Source organism: Lontra canadensis, unplaced genomic scaffold (assembly GCF_010015895.1).
Source record: "Lontra canadensis isolate GAN:19392208 unplaced genomic scaffold, GSC_riverotter_1.0 scaffold1, whole genome shotgun sequence".
NCBI lineage: Eukaryota > Metazoa > Chordata > Mammalia > Carnivora > Mustelidae > Lontra > Lontra canadensis.
Genome location: NW_022630995.1, coordinates 65,848,632 through 65,868,897, shown reverse-complemented (window position 1 = coordinate 65,868,897; position 20,266 = coordinate 65,848,632). Strand labels below are relative to the sequence as shown.

General features: G+C 43.3%; 1 protein-coding gene across 2 annotated transcripts in view; it reads right to left on the bottom strand.

Annotated features, from left to right (window-relative positions):
- Positions 1 to 20,266, bottom strand: part of TNIP2 (TNFAIP3 interacting protein 2) — a 38,121-nt gene that overhangs the window by 2,290 nt on the left and 15,565 nt on the right. For both annotated transcript variants that reach the window (XM_032856153.1, XM_032856145.1), the window contains exons 2-3: positions 2,008 to 2,295; positions 395 to 484 (exon numbers count right to left, since the gene is read on the bottom strand). In XM_032856153.1, the coding sequence (XP_032712044.1) occupies positions 395 to 484; positions 2,008 to 2,295 (378 nt within the window). The remainder of the gene's footprint in view (positions 1 to 394; positions 485 to 2,007; positions 2,296 to 20,266) is intronic.

The window sequence follows — 20,266 nt, the reverse complement described above, 5'->3', positions numbered from 1 at the left end:
GAAGCTCTCTGTGAGCAATAATGAGCTGCTGAGTTCTTCCCCGTAAATGCACATTGCCTCGCTTGCTCTGTCCCAAGGGGACACTGAGACCACCAGACACGCAAGGTGCGGAGAGGACATCCACGAGCCACGGTCTTCCACAGAAATGGACTGGGTGCCATTCTCCTGCCTTAAAAGCCGTGCTTGACAGAAACTCCTGCACCTCCTTTCTCGACCCACGAGTTAACCCGGGGGACAGCAGAACACAGGCCGGGTCTCTGCACTCTTAGGCAAAATGTGTAGGTCTCAGACTGTGTGTGTCAGCCCAAGTGGCCCAAGGGGGACACGAGCCCTGAGCACCATTGAGAGGGTAGGACCCTCTCCTACAGTTGAATGAAAGGGGACAGATACTCACATGAGTCACCTTCTGTCGTAATAGTCGATTTTCTTCCCGTAACTTCTCAATAACGGCCTGGACAGAGGCAGCCATGTCTGTACACTCTGGCTGCAGAAGGAAGGGACGGGGAAGATGCCGTGTTGCTGAACATGACACACGCAGCAAGAAGGGAGGAAGCTAGACCTGCAGACTGAGGCCCCAGATGGTCGCCACATCTGGCAACACGTCCCCTGGCAGCTGTGCATTCAGGAGAGAAGCAAAGCAGAGAGTCGAAAGGTTGGGGGGGAATGCAATTTGCTCTGGCCCCGCCCAGGCCCGCCATGAAGAGCAGTTTCCACGCCCCTGCCGTGGACTCGCACACAGTCGCACGGTCTCCCACAGCCTCAGATCCTCCATCATCACAGGAGTCAGGAGGGTAGGCAGCTTAGCCCCGTGGTGCAGCAGGGAAGGCTCTGGCCCTGGGCTGCCTGGCGCAGGCCTGACCAGGAAGCCAGCTCCCCTCGTCCAAGCCCATGACAGCGTCGTGTCTGCAGAGTCACAGTTGGCCCCGGTGGTTCCATATGCAGCAGTCGGACCCACACCATGCTCACACCTAAAAGCCACATCCCAAACCAACCCTAACAGTGGTGAGCAGACCTAAGCGGAAAGTCTCATGAGAAGTCCCATCTGAATCTGAGAAATTCAGTGCATTTAACAGAATGGGGGGCTGTATGTTGGTGACTCGTTTCTGAGAATTCCCCTTGAATGATAAAGGAAGTGTGTGTCCTCACCGAGCAGGACCCGGGAAGCCCCAGGTGACTCAGCTGCGTCCCAGGCTGAAAAAGATGCTGGGGCCTCACCGACCCCACAGCAGCCCCAGGCCACCCCTCCTGCGTAGCTACTTCCAAGTTCCCACAAGGAAATGACACAGTGACTCAAAGTCAGATGAGCGTGCCCACTCATCCTATGGCTTTTGAGATACACAGATGTTCTTTCTGAGGTTCTCTTTTCATGGAATCCCGCCCCCCACCAATGGCAACGGGTGGTTCTCAGATCAAGCTTCTTCCCACACGGGCTCTCAGTGAAGATGCTGCAAAGGACCTGTTCCCCTGGAACATCGCAGAGTGTGTTTCCAACACGAATGCGGTGGCAGCTCCAGAGAGCCACCTGGGGAGGACCCGGCTCCGTGAGGACCCTGCCCGGCACGTCTCCGGCCGGCTATGCGGGAGGCCCCAGGCAAGGCCGGCACCCACTGCCCTTATGGCAGGCTGGGGCATGGACTGGGCAGTTTGCCATCTGCCCAATGTGCAAGGACTCGAGCTTGCTCAGAGCAGGCCTGCAGCCCCAGCTCTGCCCTCTGCTCCTCAGCCGAGTGAGGCTGAAGAGGCCAAAGTGCTCAGGGCCATCCCGGGAGGCAGGTGCTGGTAAAACAGGCCGCCCTCACTTCCTATCACATTTTGCATGTTCCCTCCTTCTAGAAGAAACCTCTGGGTGGCTGGGCTTTGCCACAACAGCTGGGTCTCAGGCTGAGAAGAGCAGTGGGCTCTGGGCGCCCCAATCCCCCTGACAGCTGCAGGATGGTACAGCCCCAACACAGCGTCTCCCGCCCCAGTGAGGCCTTCTCCGCCCTCTACACACAGGCATGGGCTTACCTCGGGGCTCTTGTCCCCCACGTCCCCCTGAGCATGCTGTCGTTCATCCAGACACTTAGCCAGATGCTGGCACATGTGGGCGGTGGCGGCCAGAGTCCTCCGCAGCTGATGGGTCTCCTCAGCCAAGGAGCGGCACAGGATGTCGCTGGCAGCCCGGGCACGTTCCTTCTCTGCCACGCTCCTCCGCAGCTGGGCCACCTCCTTCTCCCGCTCGTGCTCTGGCTGGCTCATCAGCTGCTGCGCTGCCTTCTCTTTCTCTTCTAGTTGCTCTGAAAGTCTCTCAATTTCCTAAGTGGAAGATTTCAAAGCACAGTTTATTTGAGTGAAAGAAACAAGGCCAGAAACAGATGTTCATAAAACAAGAGAAGCAGCAGCACGGATCCGCCATCGCTGACTGACCGGGTTGCTCGGAGGTCAGCTTCGGAACTATAATTAACTGGGGTTCTCAGCTTCTGATGTTCTTTCTGAAAGTTCATGTAAAATTCAGCTTTCACGAGCAAGTTCACAATTTTAGACAGTACATCACCAAATTACTAAATTTGGTAGCTCCAAAGGCTTCTTCATGGAAAGGCTAGAAACTGCAGTGGCCAGTCCCCAAAGTACGCTTGTGTCCTAACCCCCAGTGCTTGGAATAGGACTTTATTGAGAAGCAGGGTCCTTGCAGATGTAACCAGTTAAGAGGGAGCCATTCTGTGTTAGAACAGGCCCTGATCCGGTGACTGTGTGCTTAGGAGAAGGAAGTACGGACACAGACACAAGCCTGAGTCAGGATGGGGCTGAGGGCAAAGAGATGCAGCACGGGCCGCGAAAGCCCCCAGAAGCTGTAAGAGGTGGAGGGAGACCCTCCCCCAGAGCCTCAGAGGGAGTGTTGCCCCGCCGACACTTTCAGCTCAGGCTCTGGCCTCTAGAAGTGCAGAAGATGACAGATTACACCGCTTCCATTCTAGCCCCGTTTATACCTGTTACGGCAGGTATAGGAAACGAATACACCCAACCCCAATCACTTCATTTAAAAAAAAAAAAAAAAAAAGAAGAAGTCCTTAAAATTACAGTCTGTTTGATGTCTGGCCTTAATTTTGTGCTTTTCCGTTTCAAAGAAGCCTGCAGCGCCTGCAGTGAGAGCAGGTGGGCAGAGTGAGCGAGTGGGGCCTGCAGGTGCAAAACCAGCAAGGCTGGGCTTCGGCAGGAGGGCGTGCAGGGAAGGGAGCTGGCCTCCCTGCCAAGTCCCAAGCAGCTTGTGCCCCCCGACCCCACCCACAGCTGTGAGGAGGGACAGACTCCAGGACCCCCAGCAGAAGGCGATGCCAGGCCATGTTACTTAAGAACCCCTATTTGCTTTAAGCAAAAACAGTGCACGTGGTTGTCACAAATTCAAACATACAGAAGGAAATTCTGTGAAAACTGAAATCCCTCTGTTCCCACTGACCCTTTCACCTCAAGCACCACTTTCCAGAGGTATTTCCTCTTCACCATTTGGGCACATATCTTTCCAGAATGTGTCTAAGCATCTACAGCAGCAGTCTTCATGCACAGATGGGGCCAACAACAGCGTGTCCTTCACCTTGCTCCTACTACCTCGTTCCAAAGCAGCACAGACATGCCTCGTTCCTTCCAACCGCAGCCTGGAACCCCAGAGAAGATTCCAGGTTTGTGGAGCACACCTCCAGCTGATGGAGTGCGCGTACCCCCACAGAGACATGCCCAGAAGTCACACAGCTGGACCATTTCAGGACTGGTGGGGGCGCCTGGGCGGTTCAGTCAGATAAATGTCTGCCTTTGACTCAGGTCGTGATCCTAGGGTCCTGGCATCAAGTCCCGCATTGAGCTCCCTGCTCAGTGGGGAGCCTTGTTCTCCCTCTGCCTGCTGTGACCCCTGCTTGTGTGTGTGTGTTTGCCCCCCCCCTTCTCTCTCTCTCTGTCAAATAAATAAATAAAGTCTTAAAAAAAAAAAAAAGAAAGAAAGAAAGAACCTAGCTCACGTGGAGGTTTGCTGGGGAACGTTACCCTACGGAGCTGGGAATACGAAAGTGTGAAGAATTCTGTAGTCTTGTGGATCAGCCTTAAAAATATGAGGCATAGCCCCCTGGTCCTCCATCTCTCTGTTAGTGTGCTCAGACTGCCCTAATAACAGAAGATTACTCTCACAGTTCTGGAAGCCAGAAGTCCAAACCCAGGCATCACTAGGGCCATGCTTCTTCCACAGCAAAAAGGAAGAATCTTTGTCTCTTCCAGCTTCTAGTGGTTGCCAGTAATCCTGCGCTTGTACACACCACTCCAATCTCTGCTTCTGTCTTCACATGGCCTTCTGATAAGGACACCAATCATCAATTCAACCCTAATCCACATGACATCATTCAAATTCATCACATCTTGCAAAGACTCAATTTCCAAAAAAGGTCCCATTCACAGGTTCCAGACGGAAATGAATTGGAGGTGGAGGGGACACTGTTCAACCCAGTACAGTCCCCCTTCTCTCTCCTTCCTGAGCATCGTAGCCCAGTGCAGGGCTGCATGGGACCAGCCCCTATGGGACTGCAAGAGAATGAGAACAAACAGGAATTTTAAGGCCAGTTAACTGAGCCTTTACACAAGAAGCAAACACTTCAGAGGGACCCTGGGACGCAGCAATGAGAGAGCAGCCTGCTCCCTGCCCTCCAGAAGAGCGCAGTGGAGAGCAAGGCGAACAGACAAGGACAAAACCTAACACAGCTTCGAGGATTCTGGGAAGCTGGGGGAGCAGGAAGCACCAGGAATCTATCTCCCCACCTGAAAAACAGCTGCAATGGCAAAGTCCATCTAATGTCATTATTTTGGAAAGCTGGGATCTACTGAAGCATTCCAACTTCCAGGGGAGGACTTGGCCCTTCAACTGAGGTTAATTTCAACCAATTTCAGCTCTTAGCGCATCTCCCACACCCAGCCACCTGCATGTGTCTCTGCAGCAACCAGCACACATCTTGCAGAAGCCAGGGCGGGCAAAAAAGACCCTGTCCTCCAAACACTAGAAATCTGTGCTCTCATCATTGAGTGCTGCTTCCTGTCACAAGGGTGACAGAAGAGAGAGCCACTTTGCTTCCCCAAGGTTGCAAAGACCCTCTCCTCTAGCTGAAGTGACTTGGACATTTAAAGGGAGGGAGCCATTTTCCCTCCTTACATTTTTCTCTTTTCCCCCCTTTGGGAACCAGACACTAAAGACAAGGATATCAGGCCTGGTTACTTACATATATACATATGTACATAAAAATGCACACACAAAATAAAGACAAGGACATTCAGAAGCAACTACATATAAAGAGAAATTTAGGAAGTGCCCACATTTGACCAGAAAAAGGTGCAGGCTCAGAAGAGACCTGAGCAAACCCTGAGTTACCCCTCAGGCTGATCCCTGGCACAGAGACGGCCTACAACAATCAAAGGAAAAAACATAAAATCTTGAAGGGGAAGAATCTGATTTCCAGACATAAAACACTATTAGATCCAAATGTCCAGTTCTTAACAAAAAAAAACACAAGGCACACAAAGACACAGGAAAATATGGCCTATTCAAAGGAAAAAAATTTAATCAACAATTATCCCTTTAAAAGACCTGATGGCAGATCTTCTATACAAAGACTTTTTAAGACCACCATCTTAAAAAATACACAGAAAATGAAAAGATGTGGAAAATGTCAACAAAGCGTAATATGAACAAAATGCAAATATGAATAAAGAGTCTCTAAAAACCTAAAAAGAAACCAAAAAATTCTGAGGCTAAAAAGTACAATGACTGAGATGAAAAATCCACTAGAGATTCAAAGGAAGATTTTAACTGGCAGAAGTATCAGCAAAGTTAAAGCTAGAACAAGGAAAATCATCAAGGCTAAGGAACAGGAAAAAAAAAGACTGAAGCAAACAGAGCCCTTAGGGCATGTGGGACGCCATCAAGCGGACCAGCATACACACACTGTGGATGTCTCAGAAGGAGTGAGAGAAAGGGGTAGAAAGAACATTTGAAGAAAAAACTTCCCAAAGTTGATGAAAGACATGAATATAAACATCCAAGCAGCTCAACAAACTCGAAATAAGATGAACACAAAAAGACCAACACTAGAACACATTATAATCGGTCTTCTGAAAGCCAAAGATAAAGAATCTTGAAGGCAGCCAAGAGAGAAGCTACTCGTCACATCCCAGGGGTCCTCAATGAGATAATCATGAGATTACTCATCTGTCACTTCAAAAGCTAGAAAGCAGCGAGCCCATATATTCAAATGCTAAAAGAAAAAACTGTAAACCAAGAATCCTATATCCATCAAAATTGCACTTCCAGAGTGAGGGAGAAACTACAACATTCCCAGATTAACAAAGCTGAGGGTGTTTGTCCCCACAAGACCCACCTGGCAAAAAATGCTCAAGGGGGTTCTTTAGGGTGAAATTAAAGGACACCAGACAGTAACTCAAACCTGTATGAAGAAATAAAGATGTAAACGCATTGTCAACTACGAGAGCTATTATTATTGTAACAAGAGTTTATAATTCCATTTTTCCCTTCTACACGATTTAAAAGACTAAGATACTTTTTAAAAGTTACTAGTCTAAAAGTTAGTATTATTGTAATTTTGGTTTATAACCTCGTATTTCTTCATGTAATTTAAGAGACTAATGTATTTAAAAGATTAGTTTATGTGTTTACTAATTAGTTTATGTATTTACTAATGTATTTAAAAGATTAGTTTATGGGTCTCCTGGGTGGCTCAGCAAGTTGGGGATCTGACTCTTCGTCTTGGTTCAGGTCTTGATCTTGGGGTTGTGAGTTCAAGCCCTGCACTGAGCTCCAAACTGGGTGCTGGGCCTACTTAAATAAATAACTAATTCCAAAATTAAAAGATTGGTTTATGTTTGGGGGCACAGGATGTATAAAGATGTAATTTTGTGACATCAACAACTGAAAGGGATGAGGACAGAATTGTAAAGGAGCAGAGTTTTTTATGTTATTTAAGCTAACCTGATAAGCAACTTAGAATAGTGTAACTTTAGGATGTTAAACATAATTCCCGTTGTAAACACATACACACACTCACACACAAAAGCTGTAGAACATTGCTCACTTTGGCAGCACATATACTTAAAAAGCTGTGGAATATATACACAAAGAAATGAGAAAGTTAATACTTCACTACAAATATGAGAATAAACACAAAGACAGTGAAGCAGAAAATGAGGAACAAAAAGGCTATAAGACATCTAATTCACCCTTATCAATAATTACCCTAAGTATTAATGGAATTAATATTAATTGGCAGAATGGATAAAACAAAAGATCCAACTATAGGTTTTCTACAAGAGACTCACCTGAGATACAAAGACACAAACAGACCGAAAGTAAAAAGGATGGAAAAACATATTCCAAGTAATGACCAAAGGAGAGTAGGGGTACCTCTAATATGAGACAAAATACTTCAATGCAAAAAAGGTTACAGAAGACAAAGAACATTATACATTTTAAAAAGGTTTAATACAATAAGAAGGTTTAATACAGTAAAAAAGGGTTTAATACAGTAAGAAGAAGATAAAACAATTATAAGCATATTTGTGCACATATTAACAGACTGGCAAAATATATGAAACAAAAACTAACAACTGAAGAGAGAAATAGTTCTACACTAACGGTTAGAGACATTGATACTCCACTCGACAGTGATTAAAGAACCAGACTTAAGTAAGAAAACAGGACTTACAGTAAACCAACTAGATCTAAAAGATGTACAAAACACCCACCAGCAATGGCCACCTACAAGATCTTCTCAAGTACATTTGGGATATTTTCCAGAACAGACAGTATGTTAGACCACATTATTAAGTCTCAGGTTTTGTTTTTTATTTTAAGATTTTATTTATTTGACAGAGAGAGATAGCAAGAGAGAGCACAAGCAGAGGGAGAAACAGGCTTCCTGCTGAGCAAGGAGCCTGATGAAGACAAACACTTAACTGACTGAACCACCCAGGCAGCTCAAATCTCAGTAGATTTAAAAATACAGATTATAGATTTAAAAATACAGATTATCGGACGCCTGGGTGGCTCAGTGGGTTAAAGCCTCTGCCTTCCGCTCAGGTCATGATCTCAGGGTCCTGGGATTGAGCCCCGCATCGGGCTCTCTGCTCGGCGGGGAGCCTGCTTCCTCCTCTCTCTCTGCCTGCTTCTGCCTACTTGTGATCTCTGTCAAATAAATAAATAAAATATTTTTAAAAAATAATAATAAAATAAAATACAGGTTATCTTCAAAGTGACTTCTCCAACCATAACAGGATGAAATTAAAAATCAACAACAGGGGGCGCCGGGGTGGCTCAGTCAGTTAAGCATCTGCCTTCAGCTCGTGATACAGGGTCCTGGCATGGAGCCCCATGTCAGGCTCCCAGATCAGCAGGGAGTCTGCTTCTCCCTCTCCCTCTGCCTGTGCTGTGTGTCCCTCTCTCAAGTGAATAAATAAAGATATAATTTTTATCTTTAAAAAAAGATAAAAATTTAAAAAAAGATAAAAAATAAAGATAAAAATTTTTATCTTTAAAAAAAGATTTATTCATTTGACAGAGAGAGACACAGCGAGAGAGGGAACACAAGCAGGGGGAGAGGGAGCAGGGAGCCTGATGCAGGGCTTAATCCCAGGACCCCGGGATAATGACCCACGCCAGAGGCAGACACTTAAAACTGAGTCACCCAGGTTCCTGTGAATAAATAAAATCTTAAACAACAACAGAAGTAAATCTGGAAAATACGCAAAACTGTGGAAATTAATCAACACAATTTTAAATCAATTGATCAAAGAAGAACTCACAAGAAAATTAAGCAACACTTAGAGAAAATTTAAAAACTTATGGGATCCAGTGAGAACAATGTTAAGGGGAAAATCTATAGCTATACACACTTGCCTTTATAATTAAAGATCTCCAGTCAGCAACCTAACTTTATAGCTTAAGAAACTAAAAAAAACAAGAACAGACTAAAACCAAAGCTAGCAGAAGGGCAGAAATCATAGAAGATTAGAGCAAAGTGAAATAGAGGGGGGTTAAAAAAAAAAAATCAAAACCAATAGTTGATTTTTCTAGAAGATGAACAAAACTGACAAACCTTTAGCTAGACAGACTAAAGAAAAAAGACAAATTACTAAAATCAGAAATGAAAGTGGGGACATTACAATTCTACAGAAATAAAAAGAATTATAATACTATGAACAATTGTACACCAGCAAATTGGTAACTGAGATGAAATGAGCAAATTCCGAGAAACACAAAACCTACTAAAACTAAGTCACAGAGAAATAGAAAAACTGAATACACTTCTACCTAGTAAGGAGACTGAATCAGTAATCAAAACTCTTCCAACAAAGAAAAGCCCTGGAACTGATAGCTTCACAGGTGAACTCTAGCAAACATTTGAAGAATATTAATCCTTCATAAGCTTTTCAAACAAAACAAAACAAAACAAAAAAGAGGAGGGAACACCTCTCAACTCATCCTGTGAGGTCAGCATTACCCTGACACCAAAGCCAGACAAAGACCCTGTGAGAAAAGAAAATTACAGACTAACATCCACAATGAACACAGATGCAAAAGTCCTCAACAAAACACTAGCAAACCGAATTAAGCAGCATATTAAAAGCATTATACACCACAACCAAGTGGAATTTTTTTACTGGAATGTAAAGCTATTATAAACATAAAAAAATTGATCAATGAATGTTAACATATTGTGGTGATTATTATATTTCTTAATATATACAAGCATCAAATCATTATGTGGCATACCTGAAACTAATACAATGATATGTTAACTATATCTGAATTAAAAAAAAAAAAAACAGTTGACACTGTAATGCCAGTGTTCTGATTCGTTAACTCAAGTTGGCTTACCTATATACGTACTGAGTTCAGTATTTCCCCACTATGCATCCCTCCATCCCTTTCACAACTTGCTTCAAGAAGTAATCATCTAAGCATCAGTGTAATTAATCCAGAGAATGAACCAAAGACTCTCGACAGTTAACTACAGAGGGAAGGTCACACAGAAAAATGAAAAATGGTAGGAAGGGCAGAGTCCCAGTTGGGGACCAACGTAACCTGCAAGATTAACCACAAACGGAAGGGACCATCAGTGGGGACTATCATCAAGAACATGGAGTCTCCACCCTTAGAGAGACAGCACAACAAACAGTTCCACCTAGAAGCAGCATTTGAAAAGTGCCTGGTGTATATAGGAAGTTTCTTTACTAATCTCAGAACATGCACTGGAGGGCAGGGATTCTTAGCAGCCTTTTCCAAAAAGAAAGCTAGTGGGCACCATTTCTTTTCCCCTCCCTGCCACCCCAGATACCCAGACATCTGTGGGAACCAGCATGAACACTCACTACCCAGCTTGCCAGCACCACGCCCCTTCCCCTGCCCCACATTCTCCTGTGGATCCACCCCATCCAACCTGCCCTACTGAGGAGTCCCTCCAAGGTGCTAACGTCTCATTCAGCAAGCAGCCCTGACAGTGGCCAACACCAAGTGACTCCTACCTTGGGAGAAGGGAAGACAACCACAGACACCAGTTCCACTGCAGCCCCAATGGTAGGCTGGGCGCAGACTGATGGCCGCCCAATCCATGAACAAAAACCTCCCACACAGCAACGTGAAGAAAGAGTTCTGTAGTTCAGGGAGACTGCAGCCCTAACAAACAGATGGGGCAGGATCTGGTCTGACTGCAGCTGGTGCCCACCCATAAAAGCCTCGCAGGGGACAACAGGGAAAGCACCCTGCAGCTCAGTGCAACCACAGTTCTAGCAAACAGGCTGAGGGCAGGCATCTGGTCTGAACCAAGTAGAAGCCCAAGGCAGCCCCAGACTGGCCCCTTAACACAGAGACTAAACCCCACCCACACAGGCAAAGGGGACCACTGCAGCCAACTAGAAGGCAAGCACAGCTCAGGCACAAGAGCAGGGTACACACAACACTAACAGAAGGCAGCCCTGAAGCTCCAGGTGCTGGTGAACAGGGGACCAGGCAGGGCACTAGAGGACCTCCTCCTAAAGCCACTACTTTCAAGATCAGGAGACAAAACTGAACTTCCTAACACAGAAACAAACTTAGAGATTCAGACAAAATGAGGAGACAGGGGAGTACACCCCAAATGAAAGAACAGGACAAAATCACAGCAAGAGACCTAAGTGACATGGGGATAAGTGACACACCTGATTGAGAATTCAAAATAATGGTCATAAAGATACTCACAAGGCTGAGAAAAGAGTGGAGGACCTCAGTGAGACCTTTAACAAGAAGACAGAGAATATTAAAAAAAAAAAAAAATCAGAGATAACCCAATCACTGAAAAAATATATATACTAAAGGGAATCTACAGCAAATTAAAGGAGGCAGAAGAATGGATCGCTGAGCTGGAAGACAGAGTAATGGAATGCAACCAAGCCGAAGAGCAAAAAAGAAAACATAAAAAATGAGAATAGATTAAGGGAATTCAACAACATCAAGTATAATAACATTTGCATTATAAGGATCCCAGAAAGAGAAGAGAGGGAAAAGGGGGCTGAGAATTTGACGACTTAATAGCTAAAAACTTCCTGAATCTGGGGAAGGAAAAGAAATCTAGATTCAGAATCCACAGAGAGCCCCTGACAAAATCAACCCAAGGAGGTCTACACAAAAACAGCAAAAAGTAGTGACAGAATTTTAAAAGCAGGAAGAGAAAAGACAACAGTTACATACAAGGGAAACCCCAAAAGCCTGTCAGCTGATTTTTCAGCAGAAACTTTCCAGGCAGACAGGAGTCGCATGACCTATTCAAAGTGCTGAAAGGAAAAAACCTACAGCCAAGAATACTCTACCCAGCAAGGTTATCATTCAGAATAGGAGAGACAGAGTTTCCCAGACAAACAAAACCTAAAGGAACTCATCATCACTAAGCCAGCTTATAAAAACGTTAAAGGGAATTCTGAGAATAAAAAGTAAAGGCCATAATCAGGAGTAAGCAAATTAGGAAAGAAAAAATTTTCACAGGTACATACAAACATAAAGTAATAAGCAGATTAATCATCTGTAAAACCAGTACAGAGGAAAAAGTACAGAAGCAGCAAAATCAATGATATCTATAAAAAAAAATCAGTCAAGGGATTCACAAAATAAAAAGGATATAAATTATGATATATACATGAAACACGGGGCTGGGAGGAGTAAAAACTTAGTGCTTTCAAATGGATTCAAACTTAAGCAACCATCAGCCTACTACAGACTGTTACATGCATAACATATTATATATAAACCTAATGGTAACCACAAATCAAAAACCTATAACAGATAAGCAAAATATAAAGAGAAAGGAATCCAAGCTTATCACTAAAGAAAGCCATCAAATGATAAGGAGGCAAAAAAAAAAGGGGGGGACGCCTGAGTGGCTCAGTGGGTTAAGCCGCTGCCTTTGGCTCAGGTAATGATCTCAGGGTCCTGGGATCGAGCCCTGCATCGGGCTCTCTGCTCAGCGGGGAGCCTGCTTCCTCCTCTCTCTCTCTCTCTGCCTGCCTCTCTGCCTACTTGTGATCTCTGTGAAATAAATAAAATCTTTAAAAAAAAGAACTACAAAAACAACCATAAATCAAGTAACAAAACAGCAATAAGCATATGCCTATCAACAATTACTTTGATTGTAAATTTACTAAATGGTCCAATCAAAAAACATAGAGTGACTGAATGGATACAAAAGCAAGACACATCGATATGCTCCCTATAAGAGACCCATTTGAGACATTTAAAAAAAGACATAGATTAAAAGTGAAAGGATGGAGGGGCGCCTGGGTGGCTCAGTGGGTTGATCCTCTGCCTTCGGCTCAGGTCATGATCCCAGGGTCCTGGGATCGAGCCCCGCATCGGGCTCTCTGCTCGGCGGGAAGCCTGCTTCCTCCTCTCTCTCTGCCTGCCTACTTGTGATCTCTCTGTCAAATAAATAAATAAAATCTTAAAAAAAAAAAAAAAAGTGAAAGGATGGAAAAGTGAAGGGATCATGCAAACAGAAGCGAAAAGAAAACCGGGGTAGCAATACTTGTATCAGACAAACAGATATTAAAACAAAGACAATAACAAGAGACAAAGAGGAGTACCTGGAAGGCTCAGTTGGTCAAGCATCTACATTCAGCTCAGGCCAAAATCTCAGGGTCCTGGGGTCAAGCCCTGCATCAGGCTCCTTGCTCAGTGGGGAGTCCACTTCTCCCTCTGCCTCTACCCGCCACTCGTGCTTGCCCACACTCACGCGCTCTCAAAATCTTTTAAAAAATTTTTTTAAAATGAGAGAAAGACACTACATAATCACAAAGGGAACACTCCAACAAGATATAACAATTGTAAATATTTACAATATTTACAATATACCCAACATAGGAGCATCAAATATATAAAGCAACTATTTATAGACATAAGAGAAAACATTGATACTAATACTAGCAAGGGACTCTAACACCCAATTGATTATCCAGACAGAAAAACAACAAGGAAATAGTGCCCCCCCTTTTTAAACATTTTATTTATTTGAGAGAGAGTGCACAAGTGGGGGAAGGGAGGTCAGAGATAGAGGGAGAAGCAGACCCTCCACTAAATAGGGAGTCTGACTCTGGGCTTGATCCCAGGACCCTGAGATCATGATCTGAGCCAAAGGCAGGACCCTTAACCAACTGAGCCACCCAGCTGCCCCGAAACAGTGGCTTTGAATGACACACTGGACCAGATGGAACTAACAGTATATTCTGAACATAATATCCAAAAACAGCAGAATACACATTCTTTTTTTTCCCTTTTTTTTTTTCAAGTAGGCTCCGCAACCAACATGGGCTGGAACTCACCATCCTGAGATTAAGAGTCGCATGTTCTACTGAGTGAGACAGTCAAGCACCCCTACACATTCTTAGAACATTCTCCACAGTGGACCACATTAGACTACAAAAGAAGTCTTAAATTCAAAAAGATCAAAGTCATACCACACATCTTTTCTGACCACAACAGTATGAAACTAGAAATCAATCACACGAAAAAAAAAAAAATCTGGAAAGAACACAAATATACAGAGGCTAAATAACATACCACTAAACAATGAATGAATCCATCAAGAAATTGAAGATGGAACAAAAAAATACAGGGAGACAAGTGAAAATGAAAACACAACAGTCCAAAATCTTTGGGATGCAGCAAAAACTGTTCTAACAGAGATTACAGCAACCCAGGTCTACCTCAACAAGCAGGAGGAAAAAAAAAACTTCAAACAACCTTTCAGAAATGATAAAGATTAGAGCAGAAATAAATGAGAGACTAAAAAACAATAAAACAGGTCAATGAAACCAGGACCTGATTCTTTGAAAAGGTAAACAATATTGATAAATCTTTAGCTAGACTCCTCAAAAAGAGACAGAGAAAAAGAACTCAAATAAATAAAATAAGAAGTGAAAGGGGAAAAGACGACACCACAGAAATACAAAGGATTATAACAGAATATTATCAAAAATTGTATACCAACAAACTGGACAACCTTGAAGAAATGGATACATTCCTAGGAACATATAACTTCTCAAAGCTAAATCAAGAAGAAATACTAGGGTGCCTGGGTGGCTCAGTTGGTTAACCGTCTGCCTTCGGCTCAGGTCATGATCCCAAGGTCCTGGTACTGAGTCCTGCACTGGGCTTCCTTTTCAGTGGGGAGCCTGCTTCTCCTTCACCCTGCCACTCCCCTTCTTGTGCTCTCTCTCTCTGGGTCAAATAAAATCTTAAAAAAAAAAGATTCTCTCTCCCTCTGCCCCTCCCCTCTCACTCTTAAAAAAAAAATTAAAAATTAAAAAAAATAAAGACAAGTTAGTACCTATCCTGAAACTATTCCAAAAAAAAAAAAAAAATAGAAGAGGAAGGAAAGCTTCCAAATTCATTCTATGAGGCCAGCATTCTCCAGATAACCAAAACCAGATAAAGACTGAAAGAAAGAAAGAAAGAAAGAAAGAAGGAAACTACAGGATCTCTGGTGAACATACATGCAAAACTCTTCAACAAAATATTAGCAAACTGAATCCAACAATACATTTTTTTTTAAATCTTTTACCATGATCAAATGGGATTTACTCTAGGGATCCAACAGTGGTTTAATATTCAAAAATCAATGTGATACATCACATTAATAAGAGAACAGGTAGAATCCATATGACCACATCAACAGATGCAGAAAAAGCATCTGACAAAGTACATCATCCATTCAACAGGGGCACCTGGCCTCAGTCAGTTAAGCATCTGCCTTGGGCTCAGGTTATGATCTCAAGGTCCTGGGATCAAGCCCCGAATCGGGCTCCTTGCTCAGCAGGCATCTCCCTCTCCCTGCATGTGCCCTCTTGCTCTCTTTCTCTCACTGTCAAACAAAATCTAAAACAAAACAAAAACAAAACTGCTCAACAAAGTAGATTTAAAGAGAACATACCTCAACATAGTAAAGGCCATATATGAAAAACCCACAGCTAACATCATATTAAATGGTGATAAACTGAGATTTTCCTCTAAGATCAGTAACAAGACAAAGATGTCCACTCTGACCACTTTTACTCTTCATAGTACTGGAAGTCCTAGCAACAGTGATCAGGCAAGAAAAAAAAAAAAAAAAGGCATCCAAATTGCTAAGGAAGAAAAAAAGTGATCATTTATGTGCAAATTGTGATTCCACAATTTGAAAAGAAAGAACTGGACCTTGATCATCTTGGCATTCCCCTAGCCTCGTGCTTAAAAGAATGTGCAGTTAACACCTTTATTAAGGTAGTAAAGGTAGTCAAAATCTGCCCCCAATTTAACTTTATAGCCACTTCCTATGTTATTCTCTGCACTCTTCACTCTAATTATACTGGATTAACACTGCTCCAGAGCCTGGCACAACACTGACACTGCACACATGCTTGTGAAATGAATATACGATACTCAATATTGGGAAAAATGGAAAAACATAACCCACGGTGCCTGTGCATACACACTCCATTCCTACACAGAAGATGCTCAATAAACAAACACTTAAGTGGCAATGGTAGATGATACTTCTATCTTCTGAGTACCAAGTAAATGCAAAAGATTATGCTATGTTCTTTATATATGTTAAATCACGATCCTTAAAACATAAAAACTCATAATTACTATACATCTACTTTGTATATTTTATACAAAGGCTACAATCCCTATTTTCTCAACTAGCATATCAGCATCTTTTTTTTTTTTTAAGACTTTATTTGAGAGAGAGAGCATAAGTGGGGTGCGGGATGGGGAGGTAGTGGCAGAGGAAGCGGGAGAAGCAGAGTCCCTGGTGAGGAGGGAGCCCCATGTGGGTTGTGATCCCAGGACACCGAGATCATGACCTGAGCCAAAGGCAGATGCTTAACCAACTGAGCCACCCAGGCACCCATTATATAAACTTCATAAAGATAGGAATCTGCCTTTCTTGATTCTTTCTGCATTTCCAGGGCCTATCACAACATCTAGCATACACTAGGCATGTGACAAATATCTAATGATTAAATGAATAAATACGTAAATAGTCCTATAAGGTAGGTCTTATTTTAGTTTTACTAATAAGAAAACTAGAACATTAAATGACTTGCCCAAAGTAACATAGCTAGAAAGCATCAGAACCAGATTTAAAGTATACTGTTTTTCAATGTTTAATGTAAAACTTGCTTCCCCTTGGTGCCCAATAATGAACAAGTATTATAGCCCAGAGTACTTCTACTCTTGTGAGCTTCCCACCAGGAAACTTTAGCAAGTTTCATCTCTTAAAGACAATGAAAAGGTGAGGCTCCTGGGTGGCTCAGTCATTAAGCATCTGCCTTGGGCTCAAGTCAGGATCCTAGGGTCCTAGGATCAAGCCCCGTGTCAGGCTCTCTTTTCCACAGGAAGCCTGCTTCTTCCTCTCCCACTCCCCCTGCTTGTGTTCTCTTGCTGTGTCTCTGTCAAATAAATAAATAAAATCTTTAAAAAAAAATGAAAAGGTGATGCTCATGACAAAGGTTATCCTTGGCTTTTTAAAAGAATAAGAGGTGCAGCATATTTATCTTCTGGACAGCAGTATAGAAGGATCAGAGGCATATCTAGACAAACTGGACAATTACTGAGCAGCATCTTAGTTATGTACTGATAAGTCCTGAATTATTTGTTTGCACTTAAGTTCTACTTTCTACATGTTACAAATTGGTCATGTTCTTGACATACTATCATTTATTCTCATTTATACTACCTAAAGACAATTAGAAAATTGTTGATAAATATCTAACAATAACGGCATAAGAATTAAGCCTTTCGGGTGACAAGGAGCACAACATATGTGCTCGATGTTTATTTTCTATCTATGAGTCACCATCAACACCTTGGACTGAACAAAATGTTATTAAACTTTTCCAATCAGAACATTTTTCACTAGATTTGTTAAACACAGATTTAGGTAATACACTATCCTGCTGCAGTTAAGTTCACAAACATATTTCTTGGAAGAAAAGAGAAGAGAAAAGAAAAAAGGAAAAAGAAAGAGAAAGGAAAGAAGGAGAAAGAAAAGAAAAAGCTGATCAGTGGGGGCGCCTGGGTGGCTCAGTGGGTTAAGCCTCTGCCTTCTACTCAGGTCATGATCTCAGAGTTCTGGGATCGAGTCCCGCATCGGGCTCTCTGCTCGGCGGGGAGCCTGCTTCTTCCTCTCTCTCTCTCTGCTTGCCTCTCTGCCTACTTCTGATCTCTGTCAAATAAATAAAATTAAAAATAAAAAAAAAGAAAGCTGATCAGTGTAATACACCACACTAACAGGATGAAGGGAGAAAACCACATAATCATATCAACTGAGGCAAAAGCTACCTCCACATAATAAAAGCCATATTTGGGGCAGCTGGGTGACTCAGTTAGTTAAGCTTTTGCTTTTAGCTCAGGTGATGATCACAGGGTTCCTGGACCAAGCCCTGTGTCAGGCTCCCTGCTCAGCAAGGAGTCTGCTTCTCCCTCTCCCTCTGCCTCTCCCCCCTGGCTCATGCTGTCTCCCTCACCCCCTCCCTGTCAAATAAATAAATGAAATCTTTTTAAAAAATAAATAAAATAAAAACCATAGTTGGAAAACCCACAGCAAACATCATATGCAATGGTAAAAGGCTGAAAGCTTTGGCTCTAAGATCAGGAAAAGTCAACAGTACCCACTTTCAACACTTCTATTCAAAATAGGACTAGACATTCTAGGCAGAACAAGTAGGGGGGGGAAAGAAAAGAAAGAAAAAGATCCAAACAGGAAGTAAAATGGTATTTTGCAAATGACATAACCTTGTATGTAGAAAACTCTAGGGGCACCTGGATGGCTCAGTCCAAAGTGCCTGCCTTCAGCTCAGGTCATGATTCCAGGGTCCTGGAATCAAGCCCCATCCCTGCTCAGCAGGGCGCCTACTTCTCCCTCTTCCTCTGCCTGCTGCTCCCCCTGCTTGTGAGCATGCACTCTCTCTCTCCATCAAATTAAAATAATAATAATAATAATAGGGAGAAGCAAGATGGCAGAGGAGTAGCAGACTGAAATGATATTAGGTCCCAGAAGTTCAGCAAGATAGTTATCAAACCATTCTGAACACCTACAAACTCAATAGGAGATAGGAGAGAAGAGCAGCAATTCTAGGAACAGAAAATCGACCTTCTGGAAGGTAGGACTTGCAGAGAAGTAAATCTGAAGCGATGGGAAAACAGACCACAGGCGGAGGGGCCAGCTCCCAGCAAGCAGTGGCGGAGCACAGCACAAAATCAGAACTTTTAGAAGTCAGCTCCACTGAGGGACATCACTCTAGAGGCTAAGCGGGGCTGGAGGCCTAGTGGGGACAATGTGGTCTTAGGACCTTCAGGGTCACAGAAAGACCAGTGGTGTCTGATTGTGGCAAAGCTCCCAGGTATCAGATTGGGGAAGCCAGCTACAGAGACAGAGCTGAGGAGTGAGCTTTCAGATCGGGTTACCTTAAACCGTGATCCAAGGCACAGTTGGTCCACTGCTCTTCGAGCAGGGACCCAACAAGTAGCAGATCCAGAGAGACCCCCTCCTTCCTCCTCCAGGAGGAACAGCGCAGGAACGCGTGGCAGGAAACTGCTGGGTTTGGAAACTCCCAACGGGGGCGTGTGCCAGAGACAAAAATGCTCAGTCACAGGCCGGGTGAGCTCAGAGTGCAGTGGGAGACCAGGGAGACGGGGGTGGGGAGGGGTGGACTGACTGCTTCTCTCTGAGGGCACACTGAGGAGTGGAGCCCCAAACTCTCAGTTCCTACAGGGACACAGACTGGGAGGCTGCCATCTTCATGGCGTCCTCCAGAGCTCTATGGAAAGTGTATAGGGAACAAAAGCTTCTGGGTGCGAATCTGAGCAGATTACTAGGCCTGGCCCCTGGCAAGGGCACTGCAATTCCACCTCAGGCAAAGACATTTGAGAATCATGGCAACAGTCCCCTCCCCCAGATTAGCCAAGAACATCCAGCCAAGACCAAGTTCACCAATCAATGAGAACAGTGGAACTCCAGAGCTAGTGGAAAGCAAAGCATCATGACTTTCCCCCCATGATCCTTCCCCCCATGATCCTATTTTAAAACTTCAATTTAAAATTTTTTAAAATTTTATTTTCTTATTTTTTTTAACTTTTCCTCTTTCCTATTTTAACATTTTTTAACTAGTTTATCTTAACAATACCTTTCAAAAAAAAAAAACTCTTTAAACCTTCACTGTTATAGTCATATTTTATCCCTTCATTGTATTTAACCTTATTTTTTTGTATACATTAGGGTTTTTTTTCTTTAAAAATTTTGGGATACAATTTTTTCTTTTTTAAAAATTTTTATTTATTTATTTTGGCAGAGATCACAAGTAGGCAGAGAGGCAGGCTGAGAGAGAAGGGGAAGCAGGCTCCCCCACTGAGCAGAAAGCCCAACGTGGGGCCCGATCCCAGGACCCTGAGACCATGATCTGTGCCGAAGGCAGAGGCTTTAACCCACTGAGCCACCCAGGCACCCCTGGGATACAATTTCTTCTAACAGATCAAAATATACCCTAAAACTAGCACATGGCTTTGCTCTAGTCTCCAGTGTTAGCACATTCTCTCCTCCTTTTTCTTTTTCCAACCAACTTATCTTATCAATTCATTTTTTAGAGTTTTTTTTTTAATTTTCATCTTTACAGTCATATTCCAGCCCTTCATCATGTTTACCTTTATTTTATATATATGTTTTTCTTCCTTTAAAATTTT